The sequence below is a fragment of the Schistocerca serialis genome, chromosome 4, assembly GCF_023864345.2.
Source record: "Schistocerca serialis cubense isolate TAMUIC-IGC-003099 chromosome 4, iqSchSeri2.2, whole genome shotgun sequence".
NCBI classification, from domain to species: domain Eukaryota; kingdom Metazoa; phylum Arthropoda; class Insecta; order Orthoptera; family Acrididae; genus Schistocerca; species Schistocerca serialis.
The window spans coordinates 543912418-543933231 of NC_064641.1; the positions used below are offsets into that span (position 1 = coordinate 543912418).

The 20814-nt window shown below is 44.5% G+C and overlaps 1 protein-coding gene and 1 pseudogene across 1 annotated transcript in view; both read left to right on the forward strand.

The window, feature by feature from the left end:
• The window catches only part of LOC126474597 (chondroitin proteoglycan 2-like), a 141396-nt gene extending 121185 nt beyond the window's left edge, over positions 1-20211 (forward strand). The window contains exons 3-4 of the mRNA XM_050102072.1: positions 18278-18357; positions 18532-20211. Of these exons, the coding sequence (XP_049958029.1) occupies positions 18278-18357; positions 18532-20169 (1718 nt within the window). The 3' untranslated portion in view covers positions 20170-20211. The remainder of the gene's footprint in view (positions 1-18277; positions 18358-18531) is intronic.
• LOC126475738 (5S ribosomal RNA) lies at positions 13892-14009 on the forward strand (annotated as a pseudogene).
• Positions 20212-20814: the final 603 nt, after the last annotated feature.

Here is a 20814-nt window from a genome sequence, read left to right on the forward strand (position 1 = left end):
TACTGAGTAACCGATGAAATAAACAGAGCACGTGAAAATAACGTTGCCTATCCTGTGGCACTGAACCTAACTGAGTATAGGAAGGGCTGATGTTGCACGCATATCTTACGCAAGCGTTTATTGATAACTCGAGTCACTTGGAGTTTGCGCTGTTTTGCCGTGTTGAACTGCAGCACAGTAGTAAAGATTTGGCATGACTGACGACTGGAGCAATAGTGATTAATTTGGCACGAAAATATTTTCCTGAATTTTTGATTGCTTGTAGACGGAGGAGAGATTCCTTACAAGCTGAAACAGTTTCCTCTTCGCAATTTAGATGCTCATCCAAGATTATGCCGCGGTCTTTTAGTGTTTTTAAAAGTAACTGGATACCATTTAGTAGCAGTGGTGTGGCTGCTACGCGAAAATGTCTTCTGATCAACTAACAGTACGATAGGAGAACGATCAGTACAGTTTAGTTTAAGAGCCACGGTATGTATCCATTTAGTACTGACGAAAGATTCCATATCTAATATGGCAGAAGTAATGTTCTTTTGGCTGGCACTTATGTACAGCAGGATATCGTCAGCATATAAGCACAAAGAGTACGAAGAGGGACTCCATGATGAACTTTCAGCACTGCAGCGCGTCAGCTCTGCAACTCCATGATGAGTCTTCTCCGACCCACATATGACTCGTTGACATCTGTTTTTGAGGTACCTATCGGACAACAGTATCGCACTGTTTGAGAGGTTTTTTTAATAAATAGTGCGTCGAAATCGAACGTATCAAAAGCCTTGCTGAAGTCAAGCTGTGGTAAAAAGGTCGCTTCACTTGTGGAAATTGGATGGGGAGAGATTGGGGTTGTATGTAGAATGTGTACGGACTTCTCAGAGAAACTTCTTCAGAGTATCGAAACAACACTGGCAACATATGGGCCTGTCCATAGTCCCGATCTCTCCCCAGGCGGTTTCCGTAGTTTTGGAGCCCTGAAGAAAGACGTACGTGGCCGTCGATTTATTTCGAATGAAGAGGTGCACGCCTGGGTTCAACCATAGTTCCGTTGGCATCCACAAACATTTTTTCATCAAGACATTGATCGTCTTGCCTCAGAGTAGGATAAATGTATTAACAACAATGGGGCTACTATTGAAATGATGAACAGTTTACTTACTTGTTTTTCATCTGCCTCGTTTCCATTTGACTGTCCTTTATGGTATCGAGAACGCTTTTTAATCATACCTACGCTGTGGTGTACTGTGTCTCTAGGAAAATGTTTTAAGGAAAACACATCTATCGAGAAGGTGTTATCTTGTGGCTGATAATTTATCGCAGCTCGAGAATGGACTGCTGTTGAGAAAAAACCGTTAAGTTCAGCTACAAAGGCTTGAAAGACACTATAAGATTTTGCCTTTTATATGCAAAAACTTAGCATTTCTTTCCACATTTATGAGGATTAGACACATTGCAAGCAACAGAGTGTGCGTTCCTGATTTTGCCGTTCGGCACATTTGCTTAGCTTCGTTTCGCAGCTTCCTGTATACTTCATATTGTTAAAGAGTTCTTCTTCATTTGTGTCTTCTGTACGAAGAATCATATTTATTCATTATCTGGTGTAGTTCTGAAGCCAACCATGGAGTACGATCTCTCTTTACTTTGTTAGTGGGGTTAGGGCCATCTTTGTCACTCAATGCAATAAGTCTGCGACTTAATTCCCCGACTGTATTGTCTAATGTCATCTCATTCCTTACATTTTGCCACGGAGTATTTGAACAGTCCTCCTGTAGGTTATCATGGCTTCTGTTGATTATTAGGTGATATTTTTCACAGTCTGCTGTGAGTACAGCAACAATATCACATCATGTGCAGAAAGTCCAGAGTTAGAAGTCTGACTGGCGCAAATTACTTTATCTGACCTCTTTGTTACTATTGTAATACCTGTAATGGTGTGGCCGTATGGTGTGCAATGTGATACATCCAGAGGTATAATGCTCATACCATTAGATTCGAACAGTCTTTTTAAATTCTCTGTACAGCAACAGGTCGACTGCGGGTTTGTATTTTTGTCGTCCATTACGATTACATGCTCGTACTGCGACACTAGCGAGGACAAAGTTGACTGAAGGTGATAATGAAGCACTGAATTCTGGGTGGTTCGTACAATACTCTGATTAGAAATTTCTGACTAGATGCATCTATTTGGAGAAACAAGAACTCTCCTTCTCTTTCGACATTTACATATATGAGTACTTAGTATCTTCAGCTTCCCCACTGCGTAGTTAGCTAATAAAAGGCACAAATAACCGATCGGGAAATTAATCATAAAAAAGATGCAAGCGAGCTGAAGGTCAGTAATTAAGACAGAAAATGTGAAGACACCTGAAAACGAGAAGGTGCAGGCAAAATGAAGATATAAATGAAACACGCTTGTGTAGCATCATTGCTGCGTCGTGTGCTAAGTAGTCTACAGGGCTTCGGGAAACTCTCGTAAGAGCGCCAAACAAGGCAGCATAGTGGATATGGCACCAGGCTCTTGCTCTTGAGAAACAGGTTTCAATGCCCCTTCCGGTAGTCTTGATTTGGTCTTGTTGAGGTTCCGTGTATCACTTAACGCGAATGACACTATCAAATTCCAGCTAATCTTTGTCATACCCGAGTTTGTGTTTTGCCTATGGAGTCCCCTTCAACGACAAGACGATAATCTCTAATCTTCCATTTTTGTAGCAAGAGGAACATGCTTGTCCAAAAGCATAAACATCGCATCCAGATGTGTAATGGCCTCCCCCCCCCATTCCAGAAGAAGTAGTTTTGTATCACGGTATTTAGTCAGTAACCATAATCTGTGTGTCTCATGTGACGCAATGTGGTTTCAGATTTACTAAAGAGGATTGGGCATACCATGAGATACACGCTTATCCCGTTACATACTTTTCCTGGACTCCGAAACGTGTCTGGGCGCTCCGTGACAAAACTAGCTGCTGTGACTGCCTGTATCGATAGCCTGTTTCGCGACCTCTGCACATCTTGGTGTGTTAACGTAGCTCATTAAGTATTACCATGGTGTCTTAGCTACTCGTAAAATATATCCAAACAATTCTAAGAGGACTTTGAATATGTAATAAAATACGCTGTCGGAAAAAAATCGCAACACCAAAAAATAGTTAATGAAAAGTAATGACATTTCGGGAATACATCTGCCTGGTAACGTACTTCAGTAATTAACATTGCAAGATCACAGATTAATGTAAGAGCAAGGTAAGCCATTACAAACGTGAAATGCTGGTACGTTAATAAGCGGTGTAAGCGTCAGAATCCTGAACACAAGCATGCAGGCGAGCATGCACTGTGTTGTACAGGTACCGGATGTCTGTTTGTGGGATGGAGTTCTATGCCTATTGGACTCGGACGCTCAATACAGGGACTGTTAATGCTGTTTGTCGATGACGCTGGAGTTGTCGTCCGAAGATGACCCATATGATCTCGATGGGAGACAGATCTGATGGTCGAGCAGGCCAAGGCAACATGTCGACACTTCGTAGAGCATGTTGAGTTACAAAAGCGGTATGTGGGCGAGCGTTATTCTGTTGGAAAACACCCCCTCGAATGACAGCACAAAAGGTCGAATCACCGGACTGACGAACAAATTTGCAGTCAGGCTTGCGTCGACAACGAGGTCATTAGAGGCGGACCAGAAGCACGGATTAGGAAAGGACGGGGGAACGAAATCTTCTGTGCCCTTACAGAGGAAACATCCAGGCATTTGCCTGAAGCGGTTTAGGGAAATCCTTCCTGCTCTCCAGCGAACTCTCGCTTGACACCACTGAAGTCGTAAATGGTGGTGGAATGGCCGTCTGGCTCGGAGCTGTCGTTGAAGTAACCGATTTGTAACAGTTCGTTGTGTCACTATGGCGCCATTTGCTGCTCAAAGACCTGCTGCAGATGCAGTACGATGCGCCAGAGCCATACGTCAAACACGATCTTCCTCTTCGGTAGTACGTCGTGGCTGTCCTGATCTTCTTGCGATCCTACGTTTTCGTAACCACCGCTGCCAGCAAACATGTACAGTGCCTACATTCCTGCCAAGTCTTTTTGAAATCACATAAGGAACATCCAGCTTCTCGTAGCCGTATTACACTACTTCATTCGCACTGAGTGAGCTGTTAACGATAGCGTCTTTGTCGCGTTAAATACGCTCTTGACTAACACCAACTCACACCTCCTCCCTCGAAAGTAACTAACGCTCAGGACCGTTACAACGTGTATTTGAAACAAATATGATTTGCATCCTCATAGTGGGGCCAGTAGCTCCGCTCTGACGCGATTGACGCGAAATTTGAATAATCATCTTTCAGATGTTGACGTACGCCTATCAACTTTCTTTTATGTCGCACAGCTCGTCCTCGGTGTTGCGATTTTTTTTTTCGGCGTCAGCGTATTATAGAAGATATTTTCAAGATAGTTAAAAACGGAGTTCGAATAGCATTAGAAATCTGAAATCCCACTTCAGGTTATATTCCAGATGTACAGGTCATTCTACCTACGTATGTCTCTCTGTTTTCATCCCTATGTGTATACAGAGTGAACCAGAATTCACTGGCAAAATGTGAGAGCTTGTTCGCAAATATTTTTTCAGGATATTTTGTTATAAGGAACGCATGGTCTCCGGTGACTCGTTACAAAATAATTTGATTTCTTACCAACATTTATCTTTATATCTGTACTGCTCCGGAAATGTCTCCACAAGAGTAAAAATTCTGATGGTATTTCCCGTGCATATTCCATTCCAACATGGAAGAATACGGTTTCTCGTAGGCCCATACCGTATGTACAGATGCATAAATATTGTGATATAATTGCTGCCGCTGCGGGAACGATTCAGTACAGCGCTGTGATGCCGCTCTCCAGTTGTTGGCAGTGCGCCTACGCACGAGGAGCACGTCAGCCAAACCTTCATCAGTAAAGCTACTGCTGTGTATCAACTGTTAACGTACAACTAACACTGCCAGAAGAATAAATACGAGGCAAAAACAACTAGTACTGAATACAAGTTTGAGACCGAAGAGTAAAGTGGACATTACGGTTTTCAACGTTTACCCCCGTGAACTTGTTTTCTCTCACGAAAAGCTCCACCGTTTCTCATAAGAAGTCTTCGCTCTGTATTTTATCCTCAAGATGTTTCGTTTCTTCAAGATTAGATGCTATTAGTTTTTTAGAAGAGTTTTCTTTCCTGTTGTCTTCCAGACAAATTTGTCATAACATCTTTTCTTCCCATGATGACGTTTCTTAGTTTTCCAGAGGAGATTTAGTTTTTTTCCACGAAAAGGCTAATTTATTCATTTAGATGGAGAAGTTATTTCTATGTTTTTCTTGAAGAAGTTATTATTCCATGATGAGTTACGGGAGTCTGGAGGACACCTCAGGACAATTTCAGCGAGGACAATGTAATTACGAGCTACAAGCTCTTTTTAAGGCGAGCGTAAGGGTGGGCTACGGGGGAGAACGAATGATACCCGCCCAACACACCACCACAATAGAAAAGTAGCTGGATGCTCAGTGCGGCTGGCTACCTTGTTGGACGGCCCAGGTTCGATTCCTGGTTTCGCCAGGAACTTACCGTTGGTGCACTCAGCCTCGTGAAGCAAACTGATGAACTACTAAACAGAGACGCAGAGGTTTCAGTTCACTCGTGGTCTATGGTAGCGTCTTTGATTAATAGTCAAAACGTCCTCGGTCCTGGGTTGGAAACCTACCAACCCTTAAATTTTTATTAATAGTCAGCACTGGCTGCGGAAGACTTCCGACATAAGAAATCACACTCATTCGGCCAACGACCTTGGCAAAGAGGACGGAAGAGCAGACAGACATTCAGGACACTCTCTTGTCTTTGGAGTTGGAAATTGCTCCTAAAGGTGGAAGAATCAGCAATTATCAACGGCATGAGAACATAGAAGGCAATGGAAACCACTGCAGTAAAGACATTTAACATGTATCCACAGAACGTGTGGCCTGTAAGTGAAAAAGGGGTAAGCTTTAGGAAGATACGGGAGACGGGGAATGTACAATACATATGAGTACAAGAGGCAAGACCGAATAATAAGAGTGGGCGACCAAGTACGATGTGCTCAGATTAAAATGGGTGTAAGACAGGGATGTAGTATTTCGCTCCAACTGTTCAATCTGTACATCGAAGAATCAATTATGGAAATAAAACAAAGGTTCAAGAGTGAAATCAAAGTTCAACGTGAAAATATATCAGTGATATATTCGCTGATCCCATTGCGATACTGAATGAAAGTGAATAATTACTGGATCTGCTGAATGGAATGAACAGTCTAATGAGTACTCAACATGGATTGAGACTAAATCGAAGAAAGATGAAAGTAATTAGGAGTAGCAGAAATGAGACCAGTGAGAAACTTACTATCATGATTGATGGTCACGAAGTAGATGACGTTAAGGATTTCTGCTACCCAGGCAGCAAAATAACCAATGACGACGGAAGAAGGAGGACAACAAAAACAGACTAGCGCTGGCAAAAATGGCTTTCCTGGCCAAGAAAAGCCTACTAGTATTAAACATAGGCCTTGCTTTGAGGAAGAAATTCCTGAGAATGTACGTTTGGAGCACAGCATTGTATGGGTGTGAAACATGGAGTGTTGGAAAACCAAAATAGAAGAGAATTGAATCATATGAGATGTGGCGCTACAGACGAATGTTGAAAATTAGGTGGACTGATACGGTAAGGAGCGAGGAGGTCCTGCGCAGAATCGGAGAGAGTAGGGATATGTTGAAAACACTGACAAGGCGAAGGGACAGGATTGTAGGACGTCTGTTAAAACGTCAGGGAATAACTCCCGTGGTACGAGAAGAAGCTGTAGAAGGCAAAGACTGTAGAGGTAGACAGAGATCGAAATACATCCAGCAGGTAATTCAGGGTGCAGGTTGCAAGTGCTACTCTCAGATGAAGAGATTCGTACAGGTGAAACATTCGTGGCGGGTCAGAAAAATGATGATTCAAAAAAGAAAAAAAAAGGAGGCTGCAGTTCACGAAAACTGACAATGGCCGGGAGAGTGCTGTGCCGATCCCACGCCCCTTCATACCGACAGTGGCAAAACGTGACGCGGCGATTGGTCGGTACCGATTGGACCACAGTTTAATCTTATTTTTGTCAACAGCAAATATCGTAAGTAAATGGAACGCCTTTCGTACCAAGTGGGAAACACAGCGCATGCCGTCGATATGTGTACCATTCTGCAGATATTTTCAGCACAATACGGATATAAACATTAAAGAGAGCAAGAAATCAATCGAAATACAATTACTCTGTTAGGAACTACTACAGACTACAGTCCACTTGCATCAGAATACTCAGAAAATACTCCCTGACGACCTACGAAATTTGTAAATCACTTTACAGTCGATGAAAGATATTACTTAACATTCGCGCCATCATATGTTTTGCTCTTTGTTGTTACAGTAACGTACAGGTTGAGGGGAAAAATTATTTCACTGTGTGTGCTATTATCTCCCGTACCTCATCCTTGCAATTGTAATACAATAAAACACTTTTGCATGCGTATTGATAACTTTTACTACCAAGTTTTAACATTCAAACATTCTATATACATTGGAATCATACATGAGTCTGAAACTACCTAAATTTTACAATTATCGCGTATTTCTTTGGTGGTAATAAGCTCTTTGGTTTCAATACACCAGAATACACTGATGAACATATGTAACAATATAACTCTAGAAAATTGCTGTAGAATTCTAAACCTATATTTGGTGCAATAAAATTTAGGGAAACAAAGGCAAAAATGTTATTACTTGAGCAATAGACTGAGGTGACAGAAGTCGTGGGAAACCTTCTAAAATCGTGTAGGACCTTCTTTAGTCCGATGTAGTGCAGCAAGTCGATATGTCATGGACTCAACAAGTCGTTGGACGTCTCCTGCAGAGGTATTGAGCAGTGCTGCAGCTGTTGCCGCCCATATTTGCTAAAGTGTTACCGGTGAAGGATTTTGTGCACGAACTGACCTCTCGATTATGTCCCATAAATATTCAATGGGATTCATGTCGAGCGATCTCTGTGGCCAAATCACCAGCTCGAACTGACCAGAATGTTCTTCAAACCAATCGCAAACACTTGTGGAACAGTGATATGGCACAATGTGATCCATAAAAATTCTATCACTGTTTGGGAACATGATGTCCACAAATAGCTACTAATGGTCTCCAAGTAGCAGAATATAACCTTTTCCGGTCAACGATCGGTTCATTGGACTAAAGGACCACGTAACACAGCCCACACCTTTAACGAGCCAACGCCAGCTTGCACGATACCTGGTTGACAACCTGGGTAAATGGTTTCGTGGAGTCTTTGCCACACTCAGACGCTACCATCACCTCTTACCAACAGAAATCGAAATTCAGGGAACCAGGTCACGGTTTTCGAGTCGTCTAGGGTCTAACCGATATGGTAAAGACCCCAAGAGAGACTCTGCAGGTGATGCCGTGCTGTCGTGCTGCTAACAAAGGTGCTCGCGCCGGTCGTCAGCTGCCATACCCCATTAATGCCAAATTTTGCAACACTATCCTAACGGGTACATTCGTCGTACGACCCACATTGATTTCTGCAGTTATTTCACGCTGTGCTACTTGTCTGTCAGCACTGATACCTCTACGCAAACGGGGCTGCTCTCCGTCGTTCAGCGAAGACCGTCGGCCATAGCGTTATTCGTGGTGAGAAGTAATGTCTGCAATTCGTTATTCGCGGTACTCTCTTGACACTTTGGACTTCGGTATCTCCATCTACTACCTCTTAATTCCAGTCGTGCTTATATAACCACGTCCGAAACCTTTTCACATGGATCACCTGAGTACAAATGACAGCTCCATCAATGCACTGCCCTTTTATATCTCTTGTAAGCGATACTACTGCCATCTTTGTATTTGCACATCGTTATCCCATTACTTTTCGCACCTCAGTGTATGTTAAAAACGTGTGGAGTACCGTCCTGTTGGTAGGTGAAGTTGGTATGTTGCTACGGTATAACCTGTTTTGTATCATGCCCAGATGCACGTAACCAGTAACAAGTTGACAGATGAAGAAATATGGGCTACAAACCTTAAACTGTGGGTCTGTACAGAATACACTAAATTTTGGTGAAATGTGAAGGTACTTTGCTATAGCGCAGGGATTTTCTGCGTTCCAGACACGAACACAATCTGTCACCACACCATTCTAAAATGACGTTGTTTCATCAGCAAGGAAATGTTTCTCACCAAGTCCATCATCTACCAATTTCATGTGTAGTCTTCTATAATACTCCGATGTCAGAGCTTGCAGCAATTGCAAGTAACAAACGTTTCGTTCGTATTATGTTGGTGCACAAGTTGCTAGCGTTTTTGTTTTGCATGTTGATATTCCGGTTGTTACCGGTTTATTCATCGATTGTCTTTTATTTGTAGTCTACTGTTGTTGTTTGAGTTTACGTACTATCGCTTTGTCATTTGCTGACAGTGAGTGCAGTTGCTGAACTAGAAAATGGAGTGACAAATGCAGAAATTGGATCATTTCCGACTTATTTTCCGTTTGCTTAGCTGGGTGGTAACGTGCTTGCCTCCCGTGCAGTGGGCCCGGGTTCGATTCCCGGACGGGTTGGAGATTTTCTCCGCTCGTGGACTGAGTGTTGCGTTATCCTCATCATCATTTCATCCTCATCACCGGCGCACAAGTCGCCTAATGTGGCGTCGACTGAAATAAGACTTGCACTTGGCGGCCGAACTTCCCCGGACGGGGCCTTCCGGCCGACGACGGAATAAGCTCACTTCCATTTCTTCCGTATTCTTCCGGTTGAGTTCAATAGAGGGCTGGGGCGGAGGCAGCCAAAAACATTTGCATTCTGTATGGGGATAATGCCATTGGACAGAGCACGGCAAGAAAATGGTTTTCTCGTTTTAAGGAGGCTCGTTTTGACATTAATAACCCACCATGTTCAGGAAGATTTTCGCGGTTTGATGAAAATCGTTTAAACATTTTTTAATCTACAATGATGGACGTCGTTGTACTCGAGAATTGGCAAGTGTGTTTTGAACTGGTCATTCCACACTCGTGCGAAATTTGCTTGCAAATGGGGAGCTTCAAAAGTTGAGTGCATGGCTACAGCTTGCTCTAACAATAAGCCAAAATCACACAAATCAGCGTGTGGCTATATGGGCATCTCTGCTTGCTCGTCATCAATTGGCTCGTGAACAACAGCGCCCATTCCTATCTCGTACCGTCACTGGTGACAAGAAATGGTGTCTTTAAGCTAACGTAAGAAAGAGAAAGGAACAACTGAGCCCAAACAATGCAGCAACTTGCCGTACAAAGACCTGTGCACATCCACAAAGAGGTAATGTTAGGCATCTTGTGCAGCAGCGGCAGTATGGTGTACTACGGATTGCTACACCAGGGTGTAATCATCAATGCGGACATTTATTGTCAACAACTGAGACATCTTGCAGACGCAATCCAAAAACAACGACCAGGAAGACTGCGTGAACAGATGCTACTCCACGATAACGCCTGCACGCATTCTGCTAGACTGACAAAAAACACTACACGGGAGTTGGGTTGGGAAGTCATTCCCCTCCCACCTTTTTCGCCTGATTTAGCTCCCTTAGATTTTCTCCTTTCCCTCTCTCTATCGAAAAACCTTCAAGAAACTTCCATTACGGATGAATATGTGCTCCGAACATGTCTCGACGAGTTCTTCGCCTCAAAATCAAGTAATTTTTTTCGGTCGCGGAATCGAATCATTATCCCAGCGTTGGCAAACTGTTGTAAACAGTGAAGGAGCATATATTATTGGTGATAAAGTCCCTGTTATGTGTGTCTGTTGTGTTTATTAAACTTATGAAAAAACGCTACGCCTTTACGCACCAGTCCAGAAGAGTGTTCACCTCTCCGCTCACTCTGTCCGTTGACTTCCGCATGCGACGTACAAAAGTTACCAGCATACGATCAGATTTGCTTTCGGTCTCTCTCACAGAATTGTAAACATTACCTACCTACACCACATGTAATTGACACGTGCTTTTTGTGAAACCTCGTTTGAACGGTCTGTCATTGCTTTAATCGATTGATACGAATGACTTTCGGACATGACGTAAGATTACTTGGCGTCTGCGTCAAATGTATTGTCTGCTGTGCTTTACACTCTAGAGAAAGAAAAGCGAAAACTGCTGCAACAAAACGATTTTTCTGCATTATTGTCCGGAAAATACAGACAAGATTTATTGGTGAAACCGCTTCAGCCATTTGTAATAACCTTCAACACTACATGCATGTATTAGGTGTGATCCATATCGACCCTTTGTAGCTTATGTGTGTAAACCTAATGCAAACAGCGGTACATTAACGAAAAACATAAGTGTGTAACAGGGAGAGAGACCAATGCTGAATTGCGATAGTCACCGACAGCAAGGGCAACTCGATCGACGGCGTCCTGAATCATCTCTATACGTATCAACCGCTGCTTGACAAGCAGATTTATCATATCCCGCACTTCAGCGTGGTGTGGCCTTACATGTCGCAGGTTGTCAACACCTGCTGCAAGATAAGCACAACGCCGTGTCACAAGCCCAGGCCTTTGGTGGCGATTGTCGCAGATTGCGATTATCTGCCATAGTAATTACGTCACTGTACACGCCCGACACGTATATAAGAGCACATGTCTGAATCTGTGGTACGTTCTCCGGCCGCAACACTGCAGCAATGGCAGGTAAGGCGCAGTTTACACATTCGTAAGCCATGTGGCCTTCTAATTTGGTATTTCAGGCGGTTGTAAACAGACGGACTTCTGTTCAGAAGTGTATTAATTGGACATTATAAACATCGATGTTATTTTTGTGGCCTTCAGTCCAAGGATTGGTATGATACAGCTCTCTGTTCTACTCTATCTCTTGCAAGCCTCTTCATCTATGAACAACTACCGCATCCTACATCCTGCATACTATATTCATCTACTGGCCTCCATCTACGATTTTACATCCCCTCCCCACATTTCCCCAATACAGAACTGATGGTCCCTCGATGTCTCAGAATGTCTCCCATCAACCGCTCCCTTCTATTAGCCACGTTATGCCACAAATATCTTGTCTCCACAATTATGTTCAGTACCTACTCATTAGTTATACGGTCTACCGATCTAATCTTCAACATTGTTCTGTAGCACCATATTTCAAAAGCCTCTATTCACTTCTTGTGTAAACTATTCATCGTCCTTGCTTCACTTCCGTACTTGACTACACTTCAAATACCTTTAGAAAAGACTTCCTAAACACCTAAATCTATATTCGATTTTAACATATTTCTATTCTTCAAAAACGCTTTTCCTGCCATTGCTAGCCTACATTTTATATCGCCTCTACTTCGGTCGTCATGAGTTATTTTTCTGCCCAAATATCAAACCTGATCTACTACTTTCTGTGTCTCGCTCCGTAATCTAATTCCCTCAACATCACCTGATTTAATTCGACTACGTTCCATTATCTGTGTTTTGGTTTTGTTGATGCTCATCGATATAACGTATAAAGTAAATTTTCAGTTCTTGGTTGTGACCATTACGCTTATCTCCTAAAAAATTTCATTGGTACGCTACTTCAAAACCATCCACAGATATATTCTAAAACAAAAAGAAAAAACGATGCACCACAAAAGAATTCCCCAAATGGAACGAAAATCGGTAGATATGATGTACATATACAGACAAACAATTGATTACCATTTCATAAAACCAGGATGACTTATTCAAGAGAATGAGCTCCACAAACCTACCAAGTCAGTAACGCGCTGGATCAAATCTGTCCCTTATGCAAGCAGTTATTCGGCTTGGCACTGCTTGACAGAGTTGTTGGATGTCCTGCTGAGGCTTATCGTGCCAGATTCTGTCCAATTGGTGAGTTAGATCGTCAGAATTCCAAGATGATTGTAGAGCCCTGCGCATAACGCTAAAAGAAACGCCACTCCAGATCATCACTCCTGTTTATCAGGCCGTATGGAGGGTGACGGGTTGGAATCCCACCGTTGTCCGGGGCGTCTCCAGACACGTCTTTGGCCTGGAATCTCTGTGCCTGGAGTGTCATTGTCTTAACTGATAATTCCCGCTTAGAACTGAGTCTCGATGATCTTAGGGCATTTGTGTTGTGTAAATTTGACGTATTCTAAGAATAGAACAGGCCCAAACATGGAGCCATGGATTTCTACACAAGTGTTCATTATACCTTTTTTGGTCCTTATTCTCACGGACCAACAATTCGTTTCCCTTGTTGATAATTCCATACCTCGTATCCTCGACACAGCGAGAGCTGTCAAAGAATGAATACAATTGCATTCCTTTTACGGAAGAATAAATGCTTGACAATGCTGTGTAAATCATTCAATCAACAATCATAGTGTATTCACCATCATCACTGTATCGGTTCCTTTCTTCGGATGTCTCCAAATAATCTTGAAATGCTATTAATATAAGTGAGCTAAAATCAGAAAATGGCGAGTTACCTTCATTGTCATCATTACCATCTGGTTCTCGGAGTAAGCCTTCGATTCTGATCTGATCTACACTCCAGCTTTAATTCGGTCTTCCCAATAGAGCCCAACTTTTGGTCAGTATTCTTTAGTTTGCTTTCTTAGACACTCGTAACCAGTTTTAAGACTATGGTTATATATATTTTGGGTATACTAATTTGGATTGTTTTTAGTTATTGAGAAGATCTTCATTTTTCATTTCTTCATTTTCATCTGATCAACTCTTCAAGGATCTGCAATGTGACCATTTATATTAATGAAAGACGGTGATATAGTAGAAGCTGTTGATATTTTTCCGAACCCTTTTAATTATGACGTTCCCAAGTACCGACATGGCCAACGGCCTTGCCGCAGTGGTAATACCGGTTTCCGTCAGATCACCGAAGTTAAGCCCTGTCGGGATGGGCTAGCACTTGGATGGGTGACCATCCGGCCTGCCGAGTGCTGTTGGCAAGCGTGGTGCCCTTGTGAGGCAAACTGAGGAGCTCCTTGATTGAGAAGTAGCGGCTCTGGTCTCGGAAACAGACATACGGCCGGGAGTGCGGTGTGCTGGCCACATGTCCCTCCGTATCCGCTTCCAGTGATGCCTGTGGGCTGAGGATGACACGGCGCGCGGTCGGTACCTTTGGGCCTTCATGTCCTGTACCATGATATATTTCACCCCAAAGAAAGTATTACGAAAAAGTAACACTAGCTTGATTACCTTTCTACATTTACAACTATGCTTCACAACCCACCACCGTTGTGTCCCCAATTTCCCGTTCCAGTCGTGAGTATTTTGTGGAAAGGACGGTTGTTATTAAGCCTCTGTGTCGGCCCGAATCTCTCTAATTTTGTCTTCGTGGTTCCTTCGAGAGGTATACCTAGGAGTAAGCAATATATTTGATGACTCTTCTAGGAATGTACACTCTCGGAAATTTCACAACGAACCACATCGCGATGCATAACGCCTCTCTGCCATTGGTGTCGTTTGACACCTCTGTGATGCTTTCGTGACTTCTAAACGAACGTGTGACGAATCGCGTAGCTCTCCTTTGGTTCTTCTCTATTTCTTCTATCTGTCCTGTCTGGTATAAGTCCAACACTCACGATAAATACTCGAGAAATGGTCGGAGTTTGTTGATGGACTACATTTCCTGAGAATTCTTCGAATGAATCTCAGTCTGGAATCTGCCTTACTCCGCTGAATCTTATGTGGTTGCTCCATTTCAAATCGCTTCGCTCGTACTCCAAGTTACACTCCTGGAAATGGAAAAAAGAACACATTGACACCGGCGTGTCAGACCCACCATACTTGCTCCGGACACTGCGAGAGGGCTGTACAAGCAATGATCACACGCACGGCACAGCGGACACACCAGGAACCGCGGTGTTGGCCGTCGAATGGCGCTAGCTGCGCAGCATTTGTGCACCGCCGCCGTCAGTGTCGACCAGTTTGCCGTGGCATACGGAGCTCCATCGCAGTCTTTAACACTGGTAGCATGCCGCGACAGCGTGGACGTGAACCGTATGTGCAGTTGACGGACTTTGAGCGAGGGCGTATAGCGGGCATGCGGGAGGCCGGGTGAACGTACCGCCGAATTGCTCAACACGTGGGGCGTGAGGTCTCCACAGTACATCGATGTTGTCGCCAGTTGTCGGCGGAAGGTGCACGTGCCCGTCGACCTGGGACCGGACCGCAGCGACGCACGGATGCACGCCAAGACCGTAGGATCCTACGCAGTGCCGTAGGGGACCGCACCGCCACTTCCCAGCAAATTTGGGACTCTGTTACTCCTGGGGTATCGGCGAGGACCATTCGCAACCGTCTCCATGAAGCTGGGCTACGGTCCCGCACACCGTTAGGCCGTCTTCCGCTCACGCCCCAACATCGTGCAGCCCGCCTCCAGTGGTGTCGCGACAGGCGTGAATGGAGGGACGAATGGAGACGTGTCGTCTTCAGCGATGAGAGTCGCTTCTGCCTTGGTGCCAATGATGGTCGTATGCGTGTTTGGCGCCGTGCAGGTGAGCGCCACAATCAGGACTGCATACGACCGAGGCACACAGGGCCAACACTCGGCATCATGGTGTGGGGAGCGATCTCCTACACTGGCCGTACACCACTGGTGATCGTCGAGGGGACACTGAATAGTGCACGGTACATCCAAACCGTCATCGAACCCATCGTTCTACCATTCCTAGACCGGCAAGGGAACTTGCAGTTCCAACAGGACAATGCACGTCCGCATGTATCCCGTGCCACCCAACGTGCTCTAGAAGGTGTAAGTCAACTACCCTGGCCAGCAAGACCTCCGGATCTGTCCCCCATTGAGCATGTTTGGGACTGGATGAAGCGTCGTCTCACGCGGTCTGCACGTCCAGCACGAACGCTGGTCCAACTGAGGCGCCAGGTGGAAATGGCATGGCAAGCCGTTCCACAGGACTACATCCAGCATCTCTACGATCGTCTCCATGGGAGAATAGCAGCCTGCATTGCTGCGAAAGATGGATATACACTGTACTAGTGCCGACATTGTGCATGCTCTGTTGCCTGTGTCTATGTGCCTGTGGTTCTGTCAGTGTGATCATGTGATGTATCTGACCCCAGGAATGTGTCAATAAAGTTTCCCCTTCCTGGGACAATGAATTCACGGTGTTCTTATTTCAATTTCCAGGAGTGTATTTTATGGAAGTGACTGATTGTTCTACAATTTTGTAATCATACAATGAAGAATCTTTCTGTCTATGTTTTCGCACTAAGTTACATTTGTGAGTGAGGTCAACTGCCACTACCAGCAACAAGCGTCGATCCTCCGCAGGTCTTTGTGCACTTCGCTACAGCTGGCCCCGTAGCGATTTCTCTGATACGACGTCATCATCCGCGAAAAGCCTCAGGGAATTTCCGACGTTATCTTCTAGGTTATTTATATACAGGGTGATCACAAAGTCTTGCCCTGATTATAACAATTTGTTACAGAATAACCGTTTGACATAATAATTTACATTTGATGCCGTTACATAGGTTAGTGTTACTAGTTTTTTTTATATTTTAAGACCAGTTATGTTAGTAAACCTCAACGTCTGCTCCCTTGGGAGCTCGGAGAATGTCGAGGCGGTATTCCAGTTCGCGCCAGGTGTTTTGTAAAATGTGTTCTGTCACAGTACCCACAGCAGCTTGCATCCTAGACCTCAGTTCATCGACATCAGCAACTGGTGTGACGAAGACTCTGTCCTTGATATAGCCCCAGAAAAAAAAAGTCAAGGGGCGTAATGTCTGGAGAGTGGAGTAATGACCGGATCAGTGGATTGGAAGGCACGGTCCAACACCCTGGCCACCTCGCTCTCCAGACATTGCGCCCCTTGACTTTTTTTCTGGGGCTATATCAAGGACAGAATCGACTATGTTGCCTACCCTAACGTTCCCACACAGTCCAACATCGGATTACTGTCACATATGAATGTCCTACGGATCTGGGTATTAGACGATTCGACCAGCGAGCCAAATGGTTGCCAAAATAAGGCCTCTATGAAACTCTGTCAAATGCTGGTAATGGTGTCTCACCTGGGTATGCGACATCTCTGTGTCCTTTACAGTAATCGCTCACTATCTGACGTTGTTCACACCCCTTCTATACCCTACCAGATCTGGCAATAACGCTAAATCCGAAAAACACTAATACATTCTGGCGGCCGTTCTACTGTGACAACAAATTGCTACTTTACTCATTTCAATTAATTGTATATAATAATGATAATCGGGCTACGCCAGGATCTTCACCTGAATGGAGCCCGATCACCTGGTGCGTGCAAGTGTTTTTAATTGACGTCACTTCTGGGACTTGAGTGTCGGTGAGGATGAAATGATGATAAAGACTACACAACACCCAGTCCCCGAGTGGAGAAAACATCCGACCCAGCCGGGAATCGAACCCAGCCCCCCACGTGTTTTTCCGCCAAGCAACCACTCAGCTAAGAAATAAATGAATTGGATGATATCAGGGATGATGATTCCAGCAAAGTATATCAGTCACAAATGTAGCCCCCAAGCCACTTAAATGATTCTTTGTTATGTCTGAAACGTCAACAAAGCATAAATGATAGAAGAGACACACAAACTTCGAAGAACAACAGAGGTTTTCATGACGCTGTTTTGATAGCAGAGTAGTTCCGTAAGAGATACTGCTAAAAAGCGTTATGGACCATCTTCTTTCATGTTCATACCCCTTTCTTCTCCTACCCGGTAAAAAATCAATTAATCTATAAAGCAATTTCATATTATATGACATAGCTACAGTTTGTATCATCCTCTCGCTCTTGTCACTTTATAAATTATTATTTGCATTGACTATTTCGTCAGCCCGTTTCTGTAGAGCTACTTTCACAGATGTTATGGCGAATAAAGTCTGTTCTCTTACTACTTTTCCTTGTCTGCCCAAGCTAGAGGACACTGCGGTACATTACCAATACACACTCGTGGCGGTGCATCACACTGATCATATCGCTAAATTGCCTCAATATGAAACCGTAGTTGCCTCGAAATCGATAGCAAAAGAAAACAGTAAACATGAGAAAAATAGTTAGAGAATAGCCTAAAGACTCTCCAAACAAAATATTTCGCAACCAACGTCCCCAGTTTCCAGCAACAATATTAATTCTATAGTTATCTTGACAGCTGCATAAGGTAAAAACCTAAATTAGTTTCAGTCAATTATCTTTGCTAACAGTGGGAAATCCTTCCACAGGAAATGTGCTGCTCGCCGTGCTGTCCGTCGCTGCGCTGCTGACGTCCGCTCATGGGACGAATCTCTCGCTCAAAAAGCAAGTACGTCACCATTACAGTTTCAACACTGTGTCCCGTTTATGAGACCTTCCTGCTACGAAACAAGCTTTTGTAATGTTAATGTAAAATTGCCGTTTTCAGGCACCACAGCACAAAATAAAGAGTTATAATCACTAGATTTTCACGTGGATGGTAAGAACAGTTGTTTCGTTCCAGGTGAAGCGCAACTACCCGGCTTGTTCAGTCCCGTCTGATCCCTTCGGGAACCCTACCGACTGCACAACGTACTACCAATGCATTGGGGATGGCATCGTCCTAGTGCGGCCGTGCCCATCTGGACTCCACTTCAACCGCAAAACCGCCCAGTGCGATTACCCAGAGAATGCTAAGTGTGAAGTATCCTCTTCTTCTGACGGAGCGGGCACATCAGCCAACAATGAGACACCCAGTGGATCTTCTTCTTTACCTGAATGTCCTTACCCTGCTGATCCAAATGTTGTTGTCCATTTTCCCAATCCTGAGGACTGCAGCAGCTTCTATAAGTGTGGTCTCGATGGAAAACCGGTGTTGATCCCCTGCCCAGCAGGTCTCGAGTGGAATGACGAAGCAGACGCCTGCGACTACCCCGAATCTGCTGGCTGCAGCGTCTCTTCTGGTGGCAGTGTCAGTGGGGGCAAACCAGCCGGTAACTCTAATACTCCTCCACCTGAATGTCCCTTCCCCGCCGATCCAGTGAATGTTGTACAGTTTCCCAACCCTGACAACTGCAGCACCTTCTACAAGTGTAGCCTCGAAGGAGAACCTGTCCTGATCGCTTGTCCAGAAGGCCTCGAGTACAATGCAGAGGCTCAAGTGTGTGACTACCCTGCGTCTGCTGGCTGCAGCGTCTCTTCTGGTAAAAGAGGCAGCGCAAGCAAACTAACTAGGTCCAATACCCCTCCACCTGAATGCCCCTTCTCCGCCGATCCGGTAAATGTTGTACAGTTTCCCAATCCTGACAACTGCAGCACCTTCTACAAGTGCATCCTCGAAGGAGAACCTGTCTTGATCGCATGTCCAGAAGGCCTCGAGTACAATGCTGAGGCTCAAGTTTGTGACTACCCTGCGTCTGCTGGCTGCAGCGTCTCTTCTGGTAAAAGTGGCAGCGCAAGCAAACTAACCTGGTCAAATACCCCTCCACCTGAATGCCCCTTCCCCGCCGATCCAGTAAATGTTGTACAGTTTCCCAATCCTGACAACTGCAGCACCTTCTACAAGTGCAGCCTCGAAGGAGAACCTGTCCTGATCGCATGTCCAGAAGGACTCGAGTACAACGCTGAGGCTCAAGTGTGTGACTACCCTGCATCTGCTGGCTGCAGCGTTTCTTCTGGTAACAGTGGCAGCGCAAGCAAACCAGCTGGGACATCAAACACTCCTCCACCTGAATGTCCGTTCCCCGCTGACCCTAATGTTGTAGTCCATTTCCCCAACCCCGATGATTGCAGCTCCTTCTACAAGTGCGGCCTCGATGGAATACCCGTGCTGATCCCCTGCCCAGATGGCCTCGAGTGGAATGACGAAAAAGGATATTGTGACTACCCCGAATCTGCTGGCTGCAGCGTCTCTTCTGATAACAGTGGTAGCGTGGGCAAACCAGCCGGAAACTCGAACACTCCGCCACCTGAATGTCCCTCTCCTGCCGATCCAGAAAATGTCGTGCAGTTTCCAAACCCTGATGACTGCAGTACCTTCTACAAGTGCGACCTCGATGGAAATGCAGTGCTGCAAGATTGCCCACCTGGCCTCGAATACAATGCTGAGGCTCAGGTGTGCGACTACCGCGACTCTGCTGGCTGCTCTGTCGCCAAAAAATGAATCTGTAAAAGCTGTTATGTTCTGTGATACCACATGCTGACTTTTCTTCGGGTACTATTTTATGAATAAAAGAAATTGTTTGACGCATACAGTGGCTTTTCATTGATGAAAATTATGTTATATTGTTTTTACTCACGAGCGTGTACCAGATTTAGTACTATTCTGGGAGAAAAATAGAGCTCCTTCCATAACGTTATTTCTAGGCAGTTTAGACTAGCACAATTTGTTAGGCTTTTTTGTTAAAGGGACAAGACATTTTCTAGGTGACGTACGTCGTCGTGGTAGACAGGGTTGAGGCAAAAGGCTCTACTTCGGTAAGTTAGATTCAATGATCGAGGTTTCATTCCCGATGTACCTTCTCTATGGTTTCCGCAGATCCGCGGATGAATAGGGCCCATTTTGTTCTCTGCCTTCGTTTATTTGTTTTATTTTTTTAATTTATAAGTTCATTATAAAATTGTCGCACGAGCCGAGACAGTTTCATCACATTCTAAATAATAAGATAATACACTGATTGACGCTAATAATAACGATTAATAATAATAATTGAGTGTGTAAGATGTTAACATTAAAATTGGGAATGATGAACAGAGAAAACAAATGTCAGGATCTATGCACACACCACTCTGGAATTATTTGGAAAAA